Here is a 25457-nt window from a genome sequence, read left to right on the forward strand (position 1 = left end):
GGGGATTTGGCCCTCCCCACCCCAAAGCACCTTGTCCCAATGTTGATGGGCATCTTCCCCACAACCCTGGCTGGTGGTTGTGGGTGTCTGCGGGCAGGGGGCTTATTGGAATCTGGAAGCCCCCTTTAACAAGGGGGACCCCAGATCTCACCCCCCATATGAATGAGTATGGGGTACATTGTACACATGGTGGCACCGCCCCCTTGTGACGTCATAGACCCAGTATGCACCAATCCGTGACATCACAAGTAGGCAAGGCCACCAGCTGGCCCTGCCCCTTACCTATTTAAGAACTGTCACCCGGTAGACATTCGACAGTTAGTTAGCCTTTGACGAGCACAGAGCTTTTTTTTCTCTTTTTTTTGGGTCCGGTGGTGCAGCAGGCATTATAATTGATAATGGATCTACATTGGGGGCATTTTTTTTTTTTTTTACTAACAGGCTTGTCAAAAACCTGTCTACTGTTTTTATTTATTTTTGACACTTTTGTTGGTTAATGTGGTTAATGGGTAGGGGGATAGTGGGGTTCCTTCCATCTTTCTACCCCCCCTATTGACTTGAACTTTGCTGCATATTTCACCAACATTGCCTAGTCCCCACTACTCCCCGGGCCATGGCTGGGGTGGACCATCCAATTGTGGGCTTTCTAGCTTCCTCTATCTTTAAATTGTACAATATGTTGCTGTGTGCCATCATCTGCTGAATCTACCTATCTATTCTGTTGGGGTTATTGTATGATCCTACCTAGTCGCATTGTTTATTTTTGTATTTTGTCCTGCATGGAGCCAATTCTTACTAACAGTAGATGGTACTTTGCATGTGAACATTTTTTAAGGCTCTTATGTTATATTTATATTCAGCTACTGGCCTTGTAGGAGAATTATTTTTTTTATGGTATGTTCCCATTTGTAGTTAGAAAATGGAAGGATCTGGCCACAATACATACTTTTAAGCAAAAAGCTTTTTCTAAAGTTTTTGGCATTCATAGTGGATTTGCATGTGTTGTGGCCAGATTTTAGTGGGTTTAGGTATGAACTGATGTGTAAGAAGATCTTTAGTAACTTAGTATCACTTTAACGTAAATAACTACCAAAAAAGGAAAAGAAAATTCAATCCACAACTAAGGTTAGTGGAAAGTCTGCTCTATTTTAAGCCATTGCATGCAATCAGGGTCTGATACAATTTTCTGATTGACAAATGATCTGACAAATTTACACTCAAGCTAAAGAATTTGTTCCCTTTTTCTTCATTAAAAGGGAATGACTAGCATAAGCCAAAGTTGGAAAGTCAGCATGTTACAACAGGGACTTCTGATGCTTGGACATATTAATTATCTTTCTCCAACTAGCTCATACAGGACCTAATCTTCTTAGCTTGTAAAAGGTCAGAGTTTGAGTCTTTCAATGGAATAATAAAGTATGTTGACATTTCTAAAGATTTAAAAAGCAAACTATATTTTTATCCAGAAAAAGCAGATAATATTTGTTTCTAAAATGCTGTAATAATGAGCAATATTTTACCCTTATAGGAAGCAGATGAAGCTTTGTTGAGCAATCTAGAGCTTCAGATTGAATCCCAATTCTTGCAAGATGACATCAATGCTGCAAAGGACCGATACAAAAAGGTACATTTATTTGAATATAATTGAATATTCATCTGCACATGTGCTTTCAGGTGCCCATGGAAAACATTGAGCTCTGCCACTTTTTCTTGCTTATGTCAATCGAGACAGGAGAGAGAGAGGAGAGCAGTGCAGGCGGACACTTTTTATGTTCTAGTTAGCCCTCATGTATGTACTTCTACCAGTCCTGGGATGCCTTACTACACCAGCAGAGGTGACGTTCCACTGCAGCCTCACCAATCTGCATAGAAGAAAAGACAGGGATATTGTTTATTTTAGGTGTTTTACTTAATCTCTTTGGAAGTATAATCACCTATCCTTCCCTCCCTTGCTAATACATTCAGCTACCAGGTGTCAAAAATGACCTTATATTTCCAGTTATGAAGGATCATATGCAGGCCAATCACATGGGTCCTTAGCCCTGTGTATGCAATAGCTTGAGCAACTCATAGCTTGCACAGGGATGTGGCTGCTGGGTGGTGGGGGAAAAGCACAATCCATTTGAAATAAAAGTGATTTTTCTGCAAACTTACCAGATTCACAGAGTGCATCTCTACTATGCCATCCCATCTCTATTTCTAAGCCACTTTTTTTGACACTAAGCAAATGCACCTGTGGACACTAGAATAGAAATGCAATGCCCCTACATTACCACAGTGTGTCCTTGGCTTTCCCAGGAATAGAAGACAATTGAAGACCAAAATAGGATTCTAGACAGAATAGCCTCAGAGGAGAAATGCAAGGAAAGAACAGATACATTGTTTTATCAGCTAATCAATATGATAGCGCTTCGGTGTGGGCGGGGTCACATTGGATTGTTGGCGGGTAGTCTGACTCTGTGTTTGGGCTGTGCTGCATATTATCAGAGGGTCATATGAGTGAGGAAAACCCCGGGCTTCTGTATACACTGCCTACTGAGCTCCACGTCCTGGCAGCCCTGATAACGAGGTATCACATTTGGTGGAAGCCCTGCCTTTAGAGTTATAGAAGCTGATATGACAGATCTGTTGTGTTATAGCCTGTGATGGGGTTTTGGTGTGGAACCACTGAAATGCACAGTTAGGAAAGCACTCCTCATCTGCATGGATAGTGTGGAGCACGCTAAATAGGACTTCAAGCACCTTCATTATTGAAATTTTAGGACACTTATGGACTTTTATGTCTTACTGCATATTATTATTATTGTCACCTTATTGGCATTTTAAAATTTTTGTTGCACTATTCTATTAGAAATGTGATGTATATGGATATGTATTGATATACCTAGTGCTAATCCATTTTGGTAAATTTGGTTTAGCATCTCTGTGCGAATGGTACCAGATAGTGGGAAGAGCTGAGGTAGTCAATCTGTTTTTAAAGGGGAATCTGTGGCGTAGTGTTTTGATTAATATTTGGGCAACTCATAGATTTCACAGGGTGGTGAATGCTGGGTGGGGGGGGGGGGGGGGGGGCAAAGCACCAAGTGATTTTTCTGTAGACTTACCAGATTCACAGAATGCATCTCTATTATGCCACCCTGTCCCTATATTTAAGCCACTTCTGCTAACACTAAGAAAATGCACCTGTGGACACTAGAATAGCAATGCAGTGTCCCTACATTACCACAGTGTGTCCTTGACTTTCCCAGGAATATGAGACAACTGAAAACCAAAGAGTGGGATAGGAGTCTAGAGATATACTGTATATATGAATTGTTTTATCAGCCAATCAGTATAAAGGTTGTTCTTTCTGTTGGCACTATGTGCCAATGAAGCGATCCAAGTACCTGTGCCATACAACACAGCGAGGTTCTGTACGTTTCTTCAGAATACATTGCAGTTAGGCAATACATTTTGTCTGGAATGGTCCCTATAATCTGTTCAGTGAATATTAAATAATTTGTGTATTAGAACAATATATTTTGTTTTCCCTAACAGAATCTCATGGAAATTCAGACTTATGTTAACATACTGCAACAAATAATTCAGACCACCCCTCCTGTGACTGCCATCACTGTTGGCATGTATGAGGTAAGGGCCATTTAATGGACTTAAATACATCATTCAGACATTTGTCAAGTAGCTGAACCATTGTATGACCAATGTTTTCCTTTTCCTATAATCTTAGGAAAGGCTGATATCGGAAAGAAGAATTCCAATACTGCAATGCCAGCTTGAAGAATATAAAAGCATCTTATGTCAACTACAGGCACAGAAGACAAAACTGCAGGCTGATGTAAGAAAATGTATTAAAACAGTAACTTTAACCTCCTCCCACTAAACACAAGTATATATGTGGCAGAACTGGAGTGGGTTATAATGCCATATTGCCATGATTATGAATACAGCCGGTGGTGCTGTTCTGTGCTGGGAGTGCACTTGGCACCACCAGCACTGTGAGTACATTTTCACTAACAGCTTCTAGTCACAATTGGGAACTAGTAGGACTGGCCTAGGAAAAGCCTCTGGCATTAGGATTGGTGGCTGATGGTTCTGGGGGGGCCTCCAGGTCCGCACTTAACCTACAGAGGAGCTCCCCTGGACTGTCCGACGCCGCAGCTTCTGTCTTCATCCGGTCTTCTTCTGAATGGCCGGGAAGCCGGAAGCCGATTTGCAGGGTGTGAGGACAGTATAAAACCATGTTGTCACGTGCCTGTGAGGGAGTGATGGACCTGGTAGAAACCTATTGGTCTGGTGCCCCGCACAGTTCACGGCCACACAGGTGGTGCGAGCTGGGAGGTGGTGCCAGAGGCTGGGGGGGGGGCGCTGCCCCTTGTGGACCGACCGCCACTGGTTAAGGTCCCTTGAAGGGATGGCTCCTGCCTTGGTTTTCCTTCTCAGGGTTTAAAAAAAAAGGTGTAAAAAACTTTTTGTAGTTTTGGATAGAATGGGGGACAAATGGGAACCTTTGTCAGGTGATTGCTCCCTGTTTCCCTGATTGGGAGATTCCCCCCACCTTCTGTCTCAGCAACAACATTATCTCCAGGACAGGAAGTGAGAAGACATTTCCAATGGAGGTACATAAATAAAAAAACAGATGTCCTAGCCTTCCACATTCTACTAAAATACATTTTTTATTGTATGTTTTCTTATTAGAGAGATTCCCTTTAACTGTCGATCATTCTGATAACACTGTCATCTTCCCATAAGCATCATAAGGCAGAAAAAAAACCTTACTGAGGTTCTTGGCCTTCCCAAAGCTATTCAGAACTAAACTTCAATGCTTAGGTTGCACTTAAGATACTATATACATTGGCTCTTGGAATAGGTTTCCATTATCATGTATAACATCTACACGCCATGTGTCCTGTTTAGAAGCACACAGAGCAAGGGATGTGCCTGACCAACCCTATTTCATTACAAGTAAATGCAAAACTTGGACTCTGGTCGGCCTTGGAGCTTTGAGACTCTTAACACAGCGCCATTCCACCTTAGATGAAGTATGGGGCAATATAATTTCTTAGTTGGCTTGTTTTGTAATTGATGTTTTATTATGATGATTGTTCAGCAAGGATCTTATTCTACTGCCGTTATAGAGTCAAATCTGCCCTCTAGTGGTGATACATCTGTATGTAAAATTTGACTTGAAAAACATTTAATAGCATGAAAAATCACGTTTAATGCTAAACAAAAAATAAACCTAAATTAATATTAAAATATTGACCTATATGATCTAAATCAAGGGTCTCAAACTGGCAGCCCTCCAGTTGTTGCGAAACTACAAGTCCCATCATGTCTCTGCCTGTGGGAGTCATGCTTGTAACTGTCAGCCTTGCAATGCCTCATGGGTCTTTTCAGAATTTTGCAACAGCTGGAGGGCCGCCAGTTTGATACCCCTGATCTAAATAAACATTTGAGAGGACTTGCAGTAAACAGATGCAGCATCGGACCCATGCTGCATCCACCTAGGTAAGTATGAAACTAAAAAAAACAATACTTATGTTTTAAATATGTGTTTTTGTTTTTTTTTTAATTCACAGAGTTATATGATAGCTGCCTATTATATGGTGTATGACATGAAAACAGTTTAAAGTCTAAGGCCTCATGCACATGGATATCTAGAGACTCAAAATTGCTCAAATTTAAAATTCCCAGCACATTTCATGTACAAATGGCACACACAACCGGTCATACAAGTAAATGGCTGTATACAGCTGTACTGGTTTAAAAGCCGATACTCCTGTGCATCAGCATTTATCTGCGCATGCAGGTGTGGCAATTTTTCCTCCAGCAAAGTCTTTTGGGGAAATGCGCTGTACAAGTATGCCTGAGACTTACTGGGCACAAGAAAGTGCTAGGAATCTTAAAGTAAAACTAAAGGCAAAACTTTTTTTACATTTTGGATAGAGTATAGAGGGATTAAACTGCCTGTCAGGTTTTTATTGCTGTCTATGCCTATATTAAGGAGGTTCAACCTCTCTATTTGCAAAGCTCCCAACTGTCCCTGATTTCGAGGGACTGTCCCTGATTTCGAAAAAAAAGTCCCTCTGTCCCCCTCTGTCCCTCTTTCTTCCTCATGTGTCCCTCATTTTGGTCTGATCTATATAGTTGTATATAAAATGTACTAATTATCTATCAAAAAAGATGTTTCCCGGTGCTAAACCTTTCATCTAATTTCTAAATTGCTGCAATTGTAAATTCCAAAAGCCAATATAGATGAATAGTAGTGGTAAAAACGCACTTGTGGATTTAACCAATAATGTTTTTGTCATAGGCGTGCGCACAGGGTGTGCCAGGTGTGCCTAGGCACACCCTAATCACGCTATTCTGCACAGATTCCACCTGCTGCTTGGCTGCAGAAGAAGGGACTGGGGAATTTTTGTCTTAAAGTGAGACATCAGGGATCTATTTAGACCTCTGATATCTCACCAAAGCCCCCAATGGAGCTCCTAAAAAAAAATGTATATATATAAAAAAATAATATTAAGAATAATAATATATTATTAAATAAAATTGTAAAAAATAGAAAAATTGTAAAAAAGTTATGATAATAAAAATAAACTACTGACATCAATCTCTTCCCTACTGACACCGTCCAGTGCTCTACTGAGATATATATATATATATATATATATATATATATATATATATATATATACATACATACACACACACACACACACACACACACGTGTGTTTGAGCTTTGAGTGCACACCCTAATGCCATGGTCTGCGCACACCTATGGTTTTTGTACAATTCTCCTTTTGTAGGGGGGGGGGGGTCATGACAGGGGGGTGTCCTATGCCTACATGCTTTTTCTAATAGAGCTGAGGGAATGGGGGTCAAAGATCTGTGCTGGGAGACGAGATTTCAGCAGGGGGGCAGATTTGTACTGGGAAGAGGGGGAATTTATGCTTTGGGGTTGAGGCTTCAGATTAGTGCTGGGGGGGGGGAGTTTGGCATGTTCTCCCTGGGCTCTAGATGACCTTGTCCCAGCACTGTCATTGTCTATAAACAAGGACACTCAGCAACAAAAATGTTTCAAAATTTTATCAAACTTTAACAATTGACACAATCAATACACACAGTAGTATTAGACCAGATTGCTTCTCAATGACCCGAAATTTAAATTCAGCTTGCTACCTAAAGTGATTGTAAACCTCAGATATGAAATATGAACAAAGCATTTACTGCACCTCTATAGTGTGTACTTGTCTCAATTAAGAGTACTAAGTGTCACTTTTGTCTGCTACCTCATTCCTTACCACGAGTCACTTCTGACAAGTTTTCCTGATACCAAGCGAAAAAAGGTGACAGGGGAGGGAGCTCAAGCTAATTGACAGCCTTAGCTCTATTCCTGTGTGCTGTGTGAAGGGGGTGGGTCTCTACCCTCCAATCAGCACTCAGAACTCTCCTCCCTGAGCTCTGCAGAGTGTAACTTCAGCTCTCCGCCATCTTTTTTTGAACTTTTAGACAAGCTTTAAAATTCCGCACTTTGAACAGATGTAGAGAAGACAGTGCTGCAGATAAATTGGTACAACTTATGTAGGAGGCTTTGTTTCATCTCTCTGTATTACCTGAGGCCAGTCAATTCACTGGGTATATGTAGGGGGTTAAAAACCACTTTAATTTATTTCCCAAATAACACTGACAGAGGCCTCCTCCCATTCCGCCATGTGCAACTAAGTGTTAAACTGACCTCCACCTCCCTAATGTTCAACATTTAACTTTGGACTTCAAACCACTAGATGGATATTGACGTCACACTATTAAGTAATTACCACATAATAATGAAAGTAATACAATACAAATTAAACAATAGAATCCATACTCTCATTTCTCCCTAGCAACCCTTACGTGTCTTCTCCGGTGGCAGTCTAATGGGGATTTTATGGGGGAGATTTACTAAGACTGGTGCACGCAGAATCTGGTGCAGCCGTGCATAGTAACCAATCAGCTTCCAGGTTTTATTGTCAAAGCTTAACTGAACAAGCTGAAGTTAGAAGCCGATTGGGTACTATATACAACTGCACCAGATTCTATGTGCACCAGTTTTAGTAAATCTTCACCAATCTGTTAATAGCGCTGACCCTGCAATAAAAACTACACCTACAGACCATACAATACCTCCTTAAATGTTCAAGCTAAGATTAGGTGCAGGCTGTAAAAAGCAAAATTGTACCACAAAAAAAGTATTTTCCAATTGGTATTTTTATATATTTTAATTAGTGAAATGTTTAGGTAATTAAAAGACACAATCCATCGGAGTTATATTCAGTATGCATATATGTGTGCAGCAGTGTTTAGTGCTCTGCTGCCACCAAGTGCAATATTTTAGGTAGTACAACAGGGGTTTTCTGAATTAGGCACCATACATTTTTTATTGATTTTATACATTTTTATTGATTTACCAGTTTAAGAAACATGCACCATATTTAAACAGAAACTCAGATTGATGAAAACCTTTTTAATTTATTAAATACAAATCAGAACCCTCTTATTCTAGTGCTCCAGTCAGGATGTCAGCATCCCCCTCCTTCCAGACACAACTAAATGCCAGAGTGATTATAAAGTGCTCTGAGTAAATAATCCATGGAAAAAGCATGAGTGGGACCTGCTTTACTTTTCTTTCAGATGTCTTTGTATAATCCTTTTTATATCAGTCCTACATAGAGGCTAAATCATTAGCGGCATTTATTTTATCTCAGAGGAATTTGTCCAAAATTGTGTAGAGTTTGTATTCCTGGCAATTTCATCCAAGGGGGATAAAATAAGTGTAAATTGACTCCTTTAGAAAATTATTACCTAAGCCTTTATATAAAAGCGGTTCTGTATCTCTAGCACACTATCCTTTGCTTATGCTATTTCTGTGTGGTAATTTAAAGCTAATTTAATTTAAATATAAAAAATAAAACTATTGTTGAGTTGCTCCAACAGATTTTTAATTTTCAGTTATAAAGCAGCTCACACCCTAATGAAATTACCAACATCAAATTATAAAAAAATATATAAATATATTAATATAAATAATAATATATAATAATATAAATAATATTATCGTGCAGAGCTCCTTCTTATACAGCTTCTTCTTACATATACCATATACCTCCTACTATATAAAAAACAAATATATCATTTCTTTCTAGTATAGAAATAATATATACTGTATAAATATCATCAACTGTTTAGTTATTTATTATATGTTTGTTATGTTTTGTTTTTTATATAGAAGGAGGTATACGGTTATAAAAGGGATCACGCTATAAGAAGGATCCCTGCATGATAATATTATTTATAAATTAAAGGGCTGTCCTAGCAATCTTATATAAGCCACAATAAAACCTTCCAACCACTTTTGCTTGTATTATGCAATAAATATCAGTGAGTGGAGAGTTCTGATGTGGATAAGATATGGCTGATTGGATTCCCCTCTATGTTAGTACAAAGAGACAGCATAAGAAAATGTCTTTGACTCTCTCTTTAGATGTTTGTGATTTTAGGTGGGGGTGTGGAGAGGGTGCTGAATCCAATACACTGTGTTGGGTCCCTCCATAGTAAAGGAAGTCTATAAGGGGGAGTAAAATATCCTTGGTAAGGCAGATCCAAATTCACAATAAAGCCACAAGGGGGTGTTTGGGGTCACCTCCACATGGAATAAAAATGGAGTGCTAGACTGTTCTGAATACAAAAATATTTAATTCCTCATATAATTACACTCAACAAATTTCAGGCGTCTTCACATGCTCATTCATCAGGGCTTGAATAAATGACATTGGGAAAAAAAGAAAAGAAGGGACTTCTTAAAAGCAGTGACCATAAAGAGGAAGAAATATTATTACATTTTTTATTATTATTATGCTTATTTTTTATATTATGATTACATGTATTGTTCTATTTTATACTATCTGAATTTTCCTTGTCAAAAGAAGTTTATTGAGTATACAATGTTATAAAGATACATAAAGATACATAAAGTAAGTTTACAAGGATCTATAAAGTAAGCTCATTGTTTTACAGTAGGGTTTATATAGGTAAATATCATGAAATTTCAAATATTAAACATTGGGTTCACGTAAACCTAAATTAAAGATATATATCATTTCCTTAGTTACTTTTGTAGGTATTTAAATGATTTATACCTACTATACATATTGTTTACAAGTAGAGTGTATATAGGTCAAATAAATTCTGATAATGAGCTTTAATCGTAAGGTGGAGAAAAGGAAAGAGAAAGAAGAAAAAGGGTTGAAAGGTAGAGGTATGGTCCACAAGGTTGTCCCGCTCGTCAGTTTATTATTCTTTTTAGTTCTCTTTGAAGCCTTAGAATGGGTGTCTCTGTAAGTCATTTAATCTGTTACCATGGCAACAGGACAGAGTCATTGAAATTTGACAGGAACTGTTGTTTTATCCAAGGATGCCAAAGTTTTTCAAATTTTGGAATTTGATTTTGATCGATGGCTACCATCTTAGCATGGGACATTGTATTATTCATTCTGTGAATTGTTTCTGCTAGTACCAATGTAGGAGATTTCCATGCCTTGGCCACTGTTTGTTTTGCAGCCGTTATTAGTTGGATCATAAGTTTGAATTGAGAGAGTGTTAACCATTCCGGTTTTAGATTAAGTAAAGTTAAATATGGATCTGGTTGTATTATTTTTTAAAATATTTTAGATGCAATCATGAAGACTTCCTTCCAGAAGGTTTGGATTACTGGGCACGTCCACCATATGTGTAAATATGTGCCTATTTCTGGGCATCCTCGAAAACAAAGAGTTGAGGTATTAGGTGAATATTTTGCCACTCTAGCGGGTACAAGGTACCAGCGAGTTAGGACTTTATAATTTGTCTCCAGTGCCAAGATGTTGGGTGAAGATGACTTAGATGTGAGCCATATATTAGACGAGTCCGTGTCTTCTAAAGTTCGTCCCAGGTCCTCCTCCCACCTCTGAACGTAAGAGGGTCTATTAAGATTTGCTACTCCATATAATTTATTATAAAGTGATGAAATTGTACCTTTAGCAAATGGATCTTTTGTACAGATTGATTCAAAAATGGATAATTGGGATAATGGTGTATCCCCCTTTAGGAATGGTGTATAGAAATTTTTGATTTGGAGATATCTAAATATCTCAGAGTTTGGTAGATCATATTTTTCTCTAAGCGATGGGAATGAAAGGAATGATTTAGATGCTATGAAGTCATTTAGTGTCTGAATGCCTGATGTTGTCCAAGCTTTAAAAGAATTTGGGTAGATCCATGCCGGATAAAAGGCCGGATTTCTGATAAAAGAAAGGAGAGGATTATGTGGAGATTGTAACTGATATTTGGTTTTTAGTTTATCCCAGAGAGATAAGAAGTGTTTAGTTATGGGATTATGAATTTTAAAGCGGTCTTTAGGATCAAGCCATAATAAATTTGATATTAATAGAGGGTCATTTTCTGAACCCTCTATAAATACCCATAATGGGATTTCCTGTTTTGCATGGTATTTGGACAGACTGGCCAAATGTGCTGCTCTGTAGTAGTTAGTAAAATTAGGGTATCCCAGGCCTCCTTTATTTTTGGGAAGATGTAGTGTGTGTATAGGTATACGTGGTTTAGAAGATCCCCATATAAACGAAGTTGCTCTTTTTTGTACTATTCTCAAAAAATAGGAAGGAATTGGAATAGGGAGGACTCTGAATAGATAAAGCAATTTGGGTAGAATAGTCATTTTGATTGCATTAATCTTCCCTATCCAGGATAAAGGAAGTTGCGACCATTGTTTTATTAGATTTGTGATCTGTCTTAATACAGGAGGATAATTGGTTGAGAATAAGTCAGAATGAGATGCTGTTAAATGAATTCCAAGATATGGGATTGATTTTTCTGCCCATGTGAATGGGAGTGCAGCCCTAGCCGGGATCAATTCCATGTTTGTGAGTGAAATATTAAGCACTAGGCATTTCTTAGGATTAATCATAAGGCCGGATAGGGCTGCAAATCCATCAAGAGCTGGTATTAAGTTAGGACCAGATGATGTGGTGATGATAGAAAAAGTAATATATCGTCTGCAAATATACATAATTTGTGTGTAATACCTCCTACTTCAATGCCAGTTATAGTTTGGTTTGTTCTGATGTATTGGGCCATGGGTTCGAGTATAAGGGCAAATAATAAGGGAGATAATGGGCAACCCTGTCGGGTACCTCTTTCGATATTAAAGGCTTCAGATTTGTATCCAGCATATTTTATATAGGCTTTGGGTTTATTATATAATGCTTTGATCCATGTTAAAAAGTGGGGTCCAAAACCCCATTTTTGTAATGAATATTGCATATATTGCCAGGATACTGTGTCAAATGCCCTCTTAATATCGAGAGATAGAAAACATAAAGGGATTTTCCGTTTTTTAGCAATATGTGCCAATAACACTGCCCTGCGTATATTATCGCCTGCCTGTCTATTTGGCATGAAGCCTACTTGATCTCTATGTATTAATTTTCCTATAATGCTATTGAGGCGTTTTGCTATTATTTTTGCTAATAATTTAATATCGAGGTTTAACAGAGAGATAGGCCGATAATTCACACAGGAAGTATCATCAGAAAGGGGTTTTGGGATCATACAAACAATTGCCATTAGTGTTTCTTGCCGAAAAGAATGTCCATCTAGAAGTTTGTTAAAAGTTTCAGTGAGAATGGGAGAGAGTATTTCTGAGAATGTTTTATAGTATAAAGCCGAGTAGCCGTCTGGGCCTGGTCTTTTGTTAAGTTTTAGGTCTTTTATGGCGTTAGCAACTTCATCTATAGTTATAGGCTCATCCAAACTGCTTTTTTGATTCTGAGATAACTCAGGTAAGGTTATTTTTGAGAAGAAGGATTCAGCTTCTGTAGGATTAAATTCATTGTTTGTCTTGTATAAAGTTGCGAGATGTGAGTGAAATTTATGGACTATTTTAACTGGATTACAAGTGTAAACATTTTTTGATAATTTCAAACGTATTGGTTTGAAAGATTTGTTAGTTGAATTTAATGCCCGAGCCAAATATGTACCTGGTTTGTTTGTATTCATGTAGAAATTGTGTTTGGAGCGTTTGAGGGATTTATCAACTGACTCAGTGAGAAATAGATCGTATTCCAATCTAGATTTTTCCAGATGAGATTTTGTACTCTGAGATGGATTATCTTGAAATGATATGTAGGCTGCATTAAAATTGAGTTCTAGTTTTTTTGCTAGATTTTTGCATTCCCGTTTAAATAGTGCCATTTGTCTTTGTATTGTACCACGCAAGACAGGCTTATGAGCTTCCCACAGTGTTATTGGGGAGATGTCTGTTGTATTATTAATTGATATGTATTCCTTTAAAGCTTGTTCAATGGCCATCTGATGTAGTGGGTGTTTGAGCATTATGTCCGGTTAGTACCACGTTGGGTCATGCGCTTTTGGTATGGCTGAGGCTATAGTAGTGTATACTGCATTATGGTCAGACCACGGAATCGGAATTATATCTGATGCAATAATTTCTGGTATCATTCCTATTGTTAGAAAAATATGATCTATTCTGGTGAAGGTTTGATGAGGGTGCGAGAAATAAGTGAATTTCTTTTTCATTGGGTTACTTTCTCTCCACGAATCTACCAGATTGTATTTGGAAAGAAGTTGAGAAAAAGGTAATCTAGAGGTTATTTTGGATGGTGTAAAAGGTGATTTATCTAGAAATGGGAGGAGGACCTGGTTCGAATCCCCACACATTATCACTGTTCCTATTTTGTGTGTATTAATCACTTGTAATATATGTGAGAGGAATGGTGTAGGTTGTTTGTTAGGAGCGTAGTAGGAAATCACCGTGATTGCTGTATCCATTATATAACCCATGAGTATCAGGTATCTACCTTCTGGGTCTTTAATTTCTGATGATAAGGTGAATGGTGTGGATCGGTGAAATGCAATTAGAGTTCCCCTTTGCTTGGTACAGGCAGAAGCCGTGTAAATTTGTTGATAAAAAGGAGAAATATATTTTGGAGTAGAATCTTTGGTGAAGTGTGTTTCTTGGAGGCATACTATGTGAGCCTTCTTGTTATGGAAAGTACGGAAGGCTTTGGTCCTTTTTTGAGGGACATTTATTCCCTGAACATTCAGGGAAAGTATATTCAGTGGTGCCATGGCAATAGATCAAATAGTTTTGACTTACTTTTTGTTATGCAGAGCTGACTGCGCAGATCAACCTGTGTGGACTGAAGAGATGAATAGATAGAAAAGAAACCAGTGAATTCTGGAGTAAAGAGTAAACAAAAAACATATGAGATTAGATGATACATTGTATAAATTATTTTTTGCAAGTAATCACAATTTACCCGTGAAAGAGAATAAATATCTCTCTCAGGGGAATAAGTGCCTTCGTCACACTCCCACATAATATGGTTGGGAGAATGAGGAGGGCTAATGGGGGTACACGGATCTTCCGCTTACAGGAGAGAAGTGCTATGTCAAAAGACATCAAAATGATGTTTCATTAATTGGAGTGCAGAATATAGTTTTTGTTGAAATTATTTATTCCAGGGTGGTTGTATATGGTTAGTCTTGCCCTAGGCTAAATAATTCAGTTAGAAAGGTACTGTTAATAACTTTGGTATTGATGAAGATAGTTTGAATTATTTTGGGATTTTAACCCTTTTAGAGTAAACAAGTACATATTTTATTCATATGTAACTGTTTAGATATGTTAACTCATAAAATTGAGGTTGTATTGCTTCAGATTAGAATAAACAAAAACATAATTCTAGGAACTAGTTAGGTAATAATATATTTGTTTTAAGAAAAGAAAGAAAAAGCTTCCATTACTTCTGGATTATTGAACATATTTGTCCTAAAAAGTAATAAATCTATTGTTATCACCTGATAATATATAACTGAACAAGAATTTCCTTATTTCACTTATATATTCTAAGGCTATATGAATCAGAAGTAATAAGAAATATAACTGGAATGTAACATGATCCCACACAGTGTGTGACTATCAGAATGCAGTTACATTCAGTTATAAATATAGGTTTTTTATAGAGAACCATCTCTTAGTATAATAAATGAAGAGATATCAGGAATTAGGATGTCAGTCCATTGAATCTTCTTGGTCCATGGATGATGTGGCATAACGGCCTCTTTTGTGAGAATGATGATTCCCATTTTGTTCTGAAATTTTCTGGGTGCTGCCTGAAGGTGAAGATGACGCTATTCTTCTGCGTGTGGGAGTGTTGCTGCTTGTGGGTTCTGTCAGATTTAATTTTAAAAGGGTTTGTTGTAGTTCATCTGCTGATCTGCTTCTGTAAATTGTACCTTGGTAGTTAAATCTGACTGAAAAGGGGAAGCCCCATTGATACATAATGTTGTGGCGTTGCAGTTCCATTAGTTGGGGTTTCATGGATCGTCTTTTAGTAATAGTAAGTTGGGATAGGTCAGCAAAAATTTGATAATTGTGTCCTTGAAAATTAAGTTCCTTTTTTTCTCTTGCAGCAATTAGTATTTGTTCTTTCGTTCTGTAATAATGAAATTTTGTGATTATATCACGTGGGGGTCCATCTTTCTTTTTGGCTGTGAGGGCTCTGTGTACTCTGTCCAGTTCTAAACGTTCAATAGGGATATCTGGCTTTAGTTCTTGTAATAGAGCAGTAATAGTAGATTGCAGGTCTGTCACAGTTTCAGGTATTCCCCTTATGCGCAAGTTTGAACGTCTGGCTCTATTTTCGTAATCTTCGAGCTTAGTTTGAAGTATTAAATTCTCTTTTTTTAATTGTTCCAATTCTGTTATATTTTCTTGGGTTGTAATTTCAATTTCATCCATTTTTATTTCTAAGGCTGCGGTGCGGTTTCCCAGCTCTCTTATTTCTTTGGTTAGGCTTTTTGTTATTTGGTCTGAGGTTTGTTTTAAAGCCTTATGAAGCATCTTTTCAAATTGTAATAATATTACTGGGGATACTGAGGAGGCTTGTGGAGAAGTTTGTGAGAGGATTTGTTCTGTATCTGACTCAAATGGAGAGTTTTGTTGTGACATTTTCTGTCTGTGAGAGCGCCCTGATGCTGTATCTTGTGAGGTGACTGGAGCTGCTTCAGCTGCAGTGAGTGCCTGTGAGCTCTTTGTGAGGTGATTTTTATTTCTGCCACGGTTTCCTTCCAGTACCATATTTCCTGCCCAAACTTTCACAGTTTGTTCCCTGGGGCAAAAAGGTTCAAATGGATACCTTTTGAGCCTGCAAGCTCCGCTTTGTCCTTCTCTTCTCTCCTCAGCGGTGTGGAGCTCTAACAATGCATGTCTGCTCCGCTAGGCTCCGCCTCCTGCCCTCCACTATCTGAATTTTCAGACCACATTTTTAAAACTAACATCCTGAAATGAATGTATCATTGGGCCTGATATAGCCTAGTCCATCATTGATCTACCATTGATCCTTCTCTACTATGTAGAAAGCTTACCATTTCCCCTAGTTCTTAGACTTATGCGTTAATAAATTAAAAATATATTTTGACTTATGCGTTAATAGTAATATATTGAGGCAAACACACTAGGAAAATTTTTTGTAGAAGGGATTTGTTGTTACAGAAATTGATTCTAAATTTAAAGGAACTGTTTTGGCTCTGAAAGGCTTAGAATTCAACACAGGGACTTCTTATATAACCATGATGCAATATAATGGCTCTTACAAGATTTTTTTTTTTTTTAATGCCATCATCATCGGTTTATTGAAGAAGGTGGCCTGCTTTTGCCATGTAATGGGATTCATTTTCTGAACTGTTTTTCAGACTTCCATGCTGGAACAAGCTATTACAAACACCCAGGAAAGCTATGATGATGAGATACAGTTGTACAATGAGCAGATTGAAGTGCTCAGAAAAGGTATAGAAGAAGCAGAACGGAATTTGGAGAAGTACACCAATGACTGCCGTCAGCTATTAATATACCAGCAATCCTTGGAAAATGAATTGGAGAGATATACGCGAATCATTGAGAATGAAGATAATAGGTACCTGCACCGCTCTGTATTATTAGAAGCACAATGAGGTAGTCAGTCATGCATGTTTCCTAATGGCTTCTGCTTTTGCAGAACTTTTAGGGTTGTTACTGTAAAGAGGATGGGATAGCTGAAGACAGTGGAATGGGTAGACCAAAATGTTAAAGATGATAGCACAAATAAATCAACACTAATGTCCCGTACACACGATCGGACTTTCCGACAACAAAACCGTGGATTTTTGTTCGAAGGATGTTGGATCCAAGTTGCCTTGCATACACACGGTCACACAAATGTTGGCCAACAATTACGAACGTAGTGACGTTCAAGACATACGTGATATCTCCATTATGAACGCTAGATTCACAAGACCGAGCACTTCCGGCTAGTACTTGATTCCGAGCATGTGTGGACTTTTGTGTGTGACGGACTTGTGTACACACATGATCGGAAAGTCCGACAACAGACTTTTGTTGGCGGAAAATTTGAGAACCTGCTAGCCAACATTTGTTGGCGGAAAGTCTGACAACCAATGTCCAATGGAGCATACACACGGACTTTCAGCCAACAAGCTCACATCCAACGTTTCCCGTCAGAAAATCCCATCGTGTGTACGCAGCATAAAAGCAACAAATTGGGCCAATTTTGGCTGCTTTTAATGTTTTCTGCCTGTGAAACAAGGTGGAATAAGAGAAGACAGGCTACATATCACTTATCACTTCTTACACTACTGAGAAAATCTTCTGCTTCCTTATACTTTTATTATAAACCAGCAAGCTTGGACTTGGACAAGGAAAACAACTGTAAAAAATTGGAATTTGGAAATCTTTTCACTTCTAGTCTTGGTGACAATGGTCATGAAGACAAATAGAGAGTAAATATCATCCCTAATGTGAACATGGCAGCAGTACAAACCTGACATTGTTTTTCACCTTTCACTACTCCGTCCTGTTCTAAAAAATCAAAATATTAGCTTTAGATAGTAATTCTAGAGTTCCGCCCCCACAAAAAAAATTTAAAAGTCAGCAACTACAAATACTTACACTTACCTGTCCAGGGTTCCCGCGATGTCAGCATATTTTCGGATCGGCTCTCGGGTGCTTCCGCCACCATTCTTGGTAAGGGAAACTGGCAGTGAAGCCTTTCAGCTTCACAGACGGTTCCCTACTGCGCATGTGAGACGCGTGCTGAGCTTTCTAACTGGCCTGGTGGTGGAGGAAGGAGTCTCCCGGAAGTGGAGAAGGGTACCTGTCAAAAACAGGTACCCGTTCCCCTCGAAAGGTGCCATATGTGGAAGAGGGGAGGAAACACATTTGGATGGAAATCCATTTTAGTATGAAAAGAAAGGCATACCATGTAAAACAAATGTGGCACTTTACTGTGTCCTAAAAAATAAAATACATTTTCTATTTTGAAAAATGTCCAGGTCTGTAGAGATCTGCTGGGAGTCTAGTTTCCCGTGTTAAGTGCCATGCTTAATTAATGGCACACCCATGTTCTTTATATGGTTATTGGTTATCCTGCAGTGAATACTAGCATAACATATTACTATATATTGTATAGATTACGGGCAGATGTTATCTGTATCTGAAACATGAACTTTTTTGTAAACGGTTTTCAACAACTTGGCATAAAATTAGAGTAACCCATTGAGTGAAAATCAAAATGTCAGGCCCCTAGTCCTCTATGGCAAGAAATAACTACATTCAGAATATAGCAGGGACAGAAAGTGTAGAGCACACAGATTGGAAGAAATTAGTTAAACAGGACCTTCCACCGCACTTGCAAGCTACACTTATGCAGGTTGAGCCCTGTCCATCACCCAACCCCGCCTAAAAAGCTGCACACAAGAACCTGTGCAGGGAAAAATTGTTGATAATATACTTCTTCCTGCAATGCTTAGGTGAGGGTGGTGCTGTCTTACTTTTGCACAGATCTTGGAAAATGTTGAGTAGCCCAAATGTACTGCGCAATAGAGTCTTCTTGCAAGATTTGTACTATTCAGCATTCCTAGGGATCTTGTTGGCCAGATGTTTACATCAATTTCTGCACTACAGAAGTTGGGGAAAGGTAAATACTTTATGTAACTATTGTTCCTCCTACAGATACTTAAATGCAGCATTTTAGAGATAGATGGACCGTGCCATTGAGGTGGAGGGTATGTATTAACTGTACCACTGCACTTTCTACACATTTTTAAGGGCCTTAAATGGAAAGTGACAGCACAGAAGTAAGTGTAATCAACACAATATACTTACCTCTCCGTGCCCTTTCTGTAAGTATTTCCTGAGGATATCCAGTAAAGCACCAGTTCCCTTGTTGCATAAAAAACCTTAATGGTTTCCCCCCCTTACTGTTTGCTCACCAACCTGTTGTTGCTCCTGCGCATTGCAGCTCAGGTGAGACCGAAATGCAAACATAAATGCTGCTTTGCTCTGTGAATGTCCAGGCACAGGTCCATTCTGCCTCTGAGTTCTGTGTGTGGGCATAGTAGACATGAGGGAGTGGGGAGTGGAGCAAAATACAAACGTGTACTTTAACCACTTCAATACAGGGCACTTTCACACCTTCCTGCCCAGGCCAATTTTCATCTTTCAGAGCTGTCACTTTTTAAATGACAATTGTGCGGTCATGCTACACTGTACCCAAACAAAATTTTTATCATTTTGTTCCCACAAATAGAGCTTTCTTTTGGTGGTATTTGATCACCTCTGCATTTTTATTTTTTGCTAAATGAATAAAAAAAGACCAAAATTTTTTTTTTTTTTTAAATTTTTTCTTTGTTTTTGTTATAAAATTTTGTAAATAAGTACGTTTTTTCCTTCACAGATGGGCACTGATAAGCTGCACTGATGGACACTGATAAGGCGGCACTGATGAGGTGGCACCAATGAGATGGCACCTATGGGCACTGACGATGGGCACTGATAGGGGGCACTGATAAGCAGCACTGATAGGTGGCACTGATGTGCGGCACTGATGAGCATTGATAGGCGGCACCGATGGGCACTCATAGGTGGCACTGGTGGGCACTGATGGGCACTAATAGGCGACACTGATGGGCACTGAAAGGCTGCACTAATGGGTACTTATGGTTGGCACTGATAGACGGCACTGCTGGGCACTGATAGGCAGCACTGATGGGCACTGAAAGGCGGCACTGATGGGCATTGATGGGCACTGATGGCTGGCACTGGATTTCACTGATAGGCATCACTGGCACTGGCAGGCATTTTTCAATGGCACTGATTGGCAGCTGCCTGGTCACTGATTGGCATTTCCTGGTGGTCTTGGGTGGCATACCTGGTAGTCCAGTGTTGTGGCCATCCCTGGTGGTCCTGGCAGCATCCTGGTGGTCCTGGGCGGGCATCCGAGGGGGGCTGCGCTGATTAACAATCAGCACAGGCCCCCCTGTCAGTAGAGCAGCCGATCAGCTCTCCTCTACTTGTCTGTCAGACGCGAGTGAGGAAAAGCCAATCAACGGCTCTTCCTGTTTACATCGTGATCAGCCGTGATTGGGCACGGCTGATCACGTGGTAAAGAGTCTCTGTCAGAGACTCTTTACCTAGATCGAAGTTGCAGTGTGTCAGACTGACACACCGCAACAATGATCATTGCGATGTGTGCCCCCGGGGGCGCGCAGCCACTTGATATCCTGGCGGCGTCTGGTCAGGATATCGCAACCACTTTGCCGACATCATATTGCTATATGGCGGATGGCAAGTGGTTAAAGGATAGCTAAACCCAAGAACAAGAATGTAATATGTTGCATATTATAGTCCTTTGAGTGGTGGTTGCATTAGTTGTCTTTTTTAAAGCTTTAAAACATTTTTAGCAAATACAGAAAAAGCTGTTGATCTTGCTAAGAATGCAGTGTCTTTGTAATTCCTGTAAGCAGCACTCTAGAATATTTCCCTTCCTAGCTATCCTTTGTAAACTACCAATTGCCCTGCGTTCAGTGCAATAGAGGTGAAGAGATAACGACATGTTTCTAGTTCATGTCAGGAAAGCAGCCTAATGTGGCAACCATAGCTCCCTCCATAGATATAATGGAGGAGTGATGTAGCCACCCAGGGACAGGAAGTATGTAATTTGCAGGACTACCAGGTGAAAATAAAGCAAATGAAGCTTGAAAGAATGAATACATCCTCCACTACCAAGGATTAGTAATCTGCAATTTCCTAGATTGTTGGTTTTGGGTTTAGATGCACTTTAAGTAAATAAACTTGAAGAATGTTCTATACAAAATATTATTTCTCTTTTTTTCTCTTTCCATTAGACTGAACTCTGCAATAGTTGGAACTCCAATAACACTTTTCATGCAGAGCTACAAACCCTCGCAGATCTCACCTACAAGAGGAAAAGGTAAGATCACACCCCTTATTCTCGCAAACAATAGTATAGGTTTAGTGTGCCATGCTCATAAATAGTGAAACCAATGATTGTGGAAATATAATTATGTTGTAAATATGGCTGTTTTGCTCTTGAAAACTGAAACTATTACGATTGAATCAAATTTAAGTCACTAGCCTGGAGAGAAAAAGACCAAGGTTCTGCTAAATGTTTTTCATAATAAAATCTCCCAAATTATGCATAACAACAGTCATATTGCAGTGCCAATGGACTTTTTATTTGTGAGTAGGGATGAGCCGAACACCCCCCTGTTCGGTTCGCACCAGAACATGCGAACAGGAAAAAAGTTCGTTCGAACACGCGAACACCATTAAAGTCTATGGGACACGAACATGAATAATCAAAAGTGCTACTTTTAAAGGCTTATATGCAAGTTATTGTCATAAAAAGTGTTTGGGGACCTGGGTCCTGCCCCAGGGGACATGGATCAATGCAAAAAAAAGTTTTAAAAACGTCCGTTTTTTCAGGAGCAGTGATTTTAATAATGCTTAAAGTCAAACAATAAAAGTGTAATATCCCTTTAAATTTCATAGCTGGGGGTGTCTATAGTATGCCTGTAAAGGGGCGCATGTTTCCCGTGTTTAGAACAGTCTGACAGCAAAATAACATTTCAAAGAAAAAAGTCATTTAAAACTACTCGCGGCTATTGCATTGCCGGTCCGACAATACACATAAAAGTTCATTGATAAAAACGGCATGGAAATTCCCCACAGGGGAACCCCGAACCAAAATTTAAAAAAAAAATGACGTGGGGGTCCCCCTAAATTCCCTACCAGGCCCTTCAGGTCTGGTATGGATATTAAGGGGAACCCCGGCCAAAATTAAAAAAAAAAAAATGACGTGGGGTTCCCCCTAAATTCCATACCAGACCCTTCAGGCCTGGTATGGATTTTAAGGGGAACCCCGTGCCAAAATTAAAAAAAAAAAACGGTGTGGGGTCCCCCCAAAAATCCATACCAGACCCTTATCCGAGCACACAACCTGGCAGGCTGCAGGAAAAGAGGGGGGGATGAGAGAGCGCCCCCCCCTGAACTGTACCAGGCCACATGCCCTCAACAACGTTTTTTTTTTATTTTGGCGCAGGGTTCCCCTTAAAATCCATACCAGACCTGAAGGGCCTGGTATGGAATTTAGGGGGACCCCCCACGTCATTTTTTTTTTAAAATTTTGGTTTGGGGTTCCCCTGTGGGGAATTCCCATGCCATTTTTAACAATTAACTTTTATGTGTATTGTCGGACCGGCAATGCAATAGCCGTGAGTAGTTTTAAATGACTCTTTTTCCTTTGAAATGTCATTTTGCTGTCAGACTGTTCTAAACACGGGAAACATGCGCCCCTTTACAGGCATATTATAGACACCCCCCAGCTACGAAATTTAAAGGGATATTACACTTTTATTGTTTGACTTTAAGCATTATTAAAATCACTGCTCCTGAAAAAACGGCCGTTTTTAAAACTTTTTTTTGCATTGATCCATGTCCCCTGGGGCAGGACCCAGGTCCCCAAACACTTTTTATGACAATAACTTCCATATAAGCCTTTAAAATGAGCACTTTTGATTTCTCCCATAGACTTTTAAAGGGTGTTCCGCGGCATTCGAATTTTCCGCGAACACCCCAAATTGTTCGCTGTTCGGCGAACTTGCGAACATCCGATGTTCGAGTCGAACATGAGTTCGACTCAAACTCGAAGCTCATCCCTATTTGTGAGTGTCTGAACAATTGGTACATTATTTTTCATTACGATGTGACTCTATTGTTGATGGTTTTAAATGTACGAGAAAAAAGCATATTGGGTGCTTTGGTTAGACATCTCTACCCGCAGACATATTTTTAAGTTTTATACAAACTGACAATTTCATGCTAGCTCTCTTTGTCCCAGACAGGGCATTTTCCTCAAGGCAAGGTAGAAAATTTTTCACGGATGTATGTTTCGCAGCATATCTTATGGTACTTTAATAGCAATCTGAAGCTAAAGACTTTAAAGTGTATGTTACTCTAAAAGTTAAAGTGGATATCCACTGCATCTGAGCACCACAAACCAAAAATACAATTTAATTAATTTTCATTACTCAGAGCAAACTCCCCATCCTTTCTTGTCTCCATGCTCTATTTTGTTGAGAATTCACATTGAAATTAACCCCCCTAGCATTTCTGGCTGTGGCCATTTTGAGTAAGGGCAAATGATTAATGTAGCATTACCAATAATCAATGTTGATTGGGAGAGTGAAATCTCACTTTAATATTGAAAATAGGTATCTGTGTTTTTCTGTTTTTATTTTTCCTGTGATGGGAAAACACCCAGTGATCCTTACAGCCCTACTTCTATCTTAAAGTGATTGTAACGTCTTGTTTTTTTTCTATTAACCTCCCTGGCGGTATGATTATTTCAGATTTTAGGTGCTGAAAGCGGTACCATTATTTTGCACAGAAATTTGGCGTTTTATATTGTAGGCCTGTAATTCTTAGGAATAGTTCACTTAAATCTGTCCAAACAAGAGTCTAGTAGACATCCCGGGTATGATAAAGTTTGAAAAACGAAATAAAAAATTATAATATAATAAATAACTATAAATAATTAAAACACATAATAATATAATAATAATAAAAATTATATAATAATGTAATCAAATCAAAAACACTGAAATTTGCTCAGTTCCAGAATTTTAGCTTTTATTACTTTTAGTGTTTGATGACGGATCTCCCCACAAATCACTATCGCTCAATTCTGCAAGTGATTATAATTTATTATCGCTTTTTTCTAGCTGGTCTAAAACCACTTTTGATGTAAAGAGACAGTTTTGGTTGCTATGGACAATCTCCAGTTTCCAGGCAGAAAGAACAGTTTTATATATATAAAACTGCATGCAGGACACTGGGCAGACCACTAGGGACAAAGGGGATGTGTAGTTATTTGATACAGTACTGTAATCTATAAGTTTACAGTATGCTGTATCTATACTGTGTGTTTCACTTTTTGAATTTGCCGCCGAACTCCGTCCCCGTGCGTCGCAACGCTCGCAGGGAACGGAGCTCGGCACTGTGAATCGAGCGAGACACAGCGGCTCGCCGATCACAGCGGGGAGACATCGCAGGAACCAGGGGACAAGGTAAGTAATCTCTTCCTGGATCCTGCGATGCAAGCCCGAGTCTGGCTCGGGGATACCGCTTTTGGTATGTAAAATCCACCCCGAGCCAGACTCGGGAATACCGCCAGGGGGGTTAAAATAACAAACATGTTATACTTACCTGCTCTGTGCAGTGGTTTTGCACAGGGCAGCCCAGATCCTCCTCTTCTCAGGTCCCTGGCTGGAGCTCCTGGCCCCTCTTTCCTGTTGAGTGACCCCACAGCAAGCAGCTTGCTATGGGTGCACTCGAGCCAAGCTGCAGCTCCGTGTATCCATTTATACACTGAACTGTGGTTCGGCCCCACCCCATCTCTCTCCTGATTGGCTAAATGAGTTTGAATGACAGCAGCAGGAGCCAATGGCGCCGCTGCTGTGTCTCAGACAATTGGGCGAGTGAGTCCTGGTTGGCCGAGGAACTCATGGACATCGCTAGATATAGATGGGGCTCAGGTAAGTATTAGGTTACTTTCACAGTGAGGCACTTAACAGGCGTTTTAGAGCTAATATAGTGCCTGCAAAGAGCCTGTAAAGCGCCTCTCCTGTCAGTCCAGTGTGAAAGCCTGAGCGGTGCGCTTGCGGGATGTTAAAAAAGTCCTGCAAGCAGCATCTTTGGGGCACTTTAGGAGCGGTGTATACACCGCTCCTAAAGCGCCCCTGCCCATTAAAATTAATGGACAGCGCCCCCGAAGCGCCTACAAAGCGCTTCGGCAGCGGCGCTTTGCGGGGACTATTAACCCCTTCATCGGCTGCTAGCGGGGGTTAAAAGCGCCCCACTGGCATCCGAAAAGCGCCGCTAAAAGGATGGTAAAGCCGACGCCCCCCGTCCCAGTGTGAAAGTGCCCTTAAGGGGGCTGGGGGGGGGGGGGGCTGCTGCACACAGAAGGCTTTTTATCTC

At 39.6% G+C, this 25457-nt stretch overlaps 1 protein-coding gene across 1 annotated transcript in view; it reads left to right on the plus strand.

Moving 5' to 3' along the window:
* Positions 1–25457, plus strand: part of BFSP1 (beaded filament structural protein 1) — a 68988-nt gene that overhangs the window by 39563 nt on the left and 3968 nt on the right. Inside the window, exons 3-7 of the mRNA XM_073628230.1 lie at positions 1529–1624; positions 3538–3630; positions 3728–3835; positions 16814–17034; positions 21302–21387. Of these exons, the coding sequence (XP_073484331.1) occupies positions 1529–1624; positions 3538–3630; positions 3728–3835; positions 16814–17034; positions 21302–21387 (604 nt within the window). The remainder of the gene's footprint in view (positions 1–1528; positions 1625–3537; positions 3631–3727; positions 3836–16813; positions 17035–21301; positions 21388–25457) is intronic.

The sequence above is a fragment of the Aquarana catesbeiana genome, linkage group LG04 (assembly GCF_042186555.1).
Source record: "Aquarana catesbeiana isolate 2022-GZ linkage group LG04, ASM4218655v1, whole genome shotgun sequence".
NCBI classification, from domain to species: Eukaryota; Metazoa; Chordata; class Amphibia; order Anura; family Ranidae; genus Aquarana; species Aquarana catesbeiana.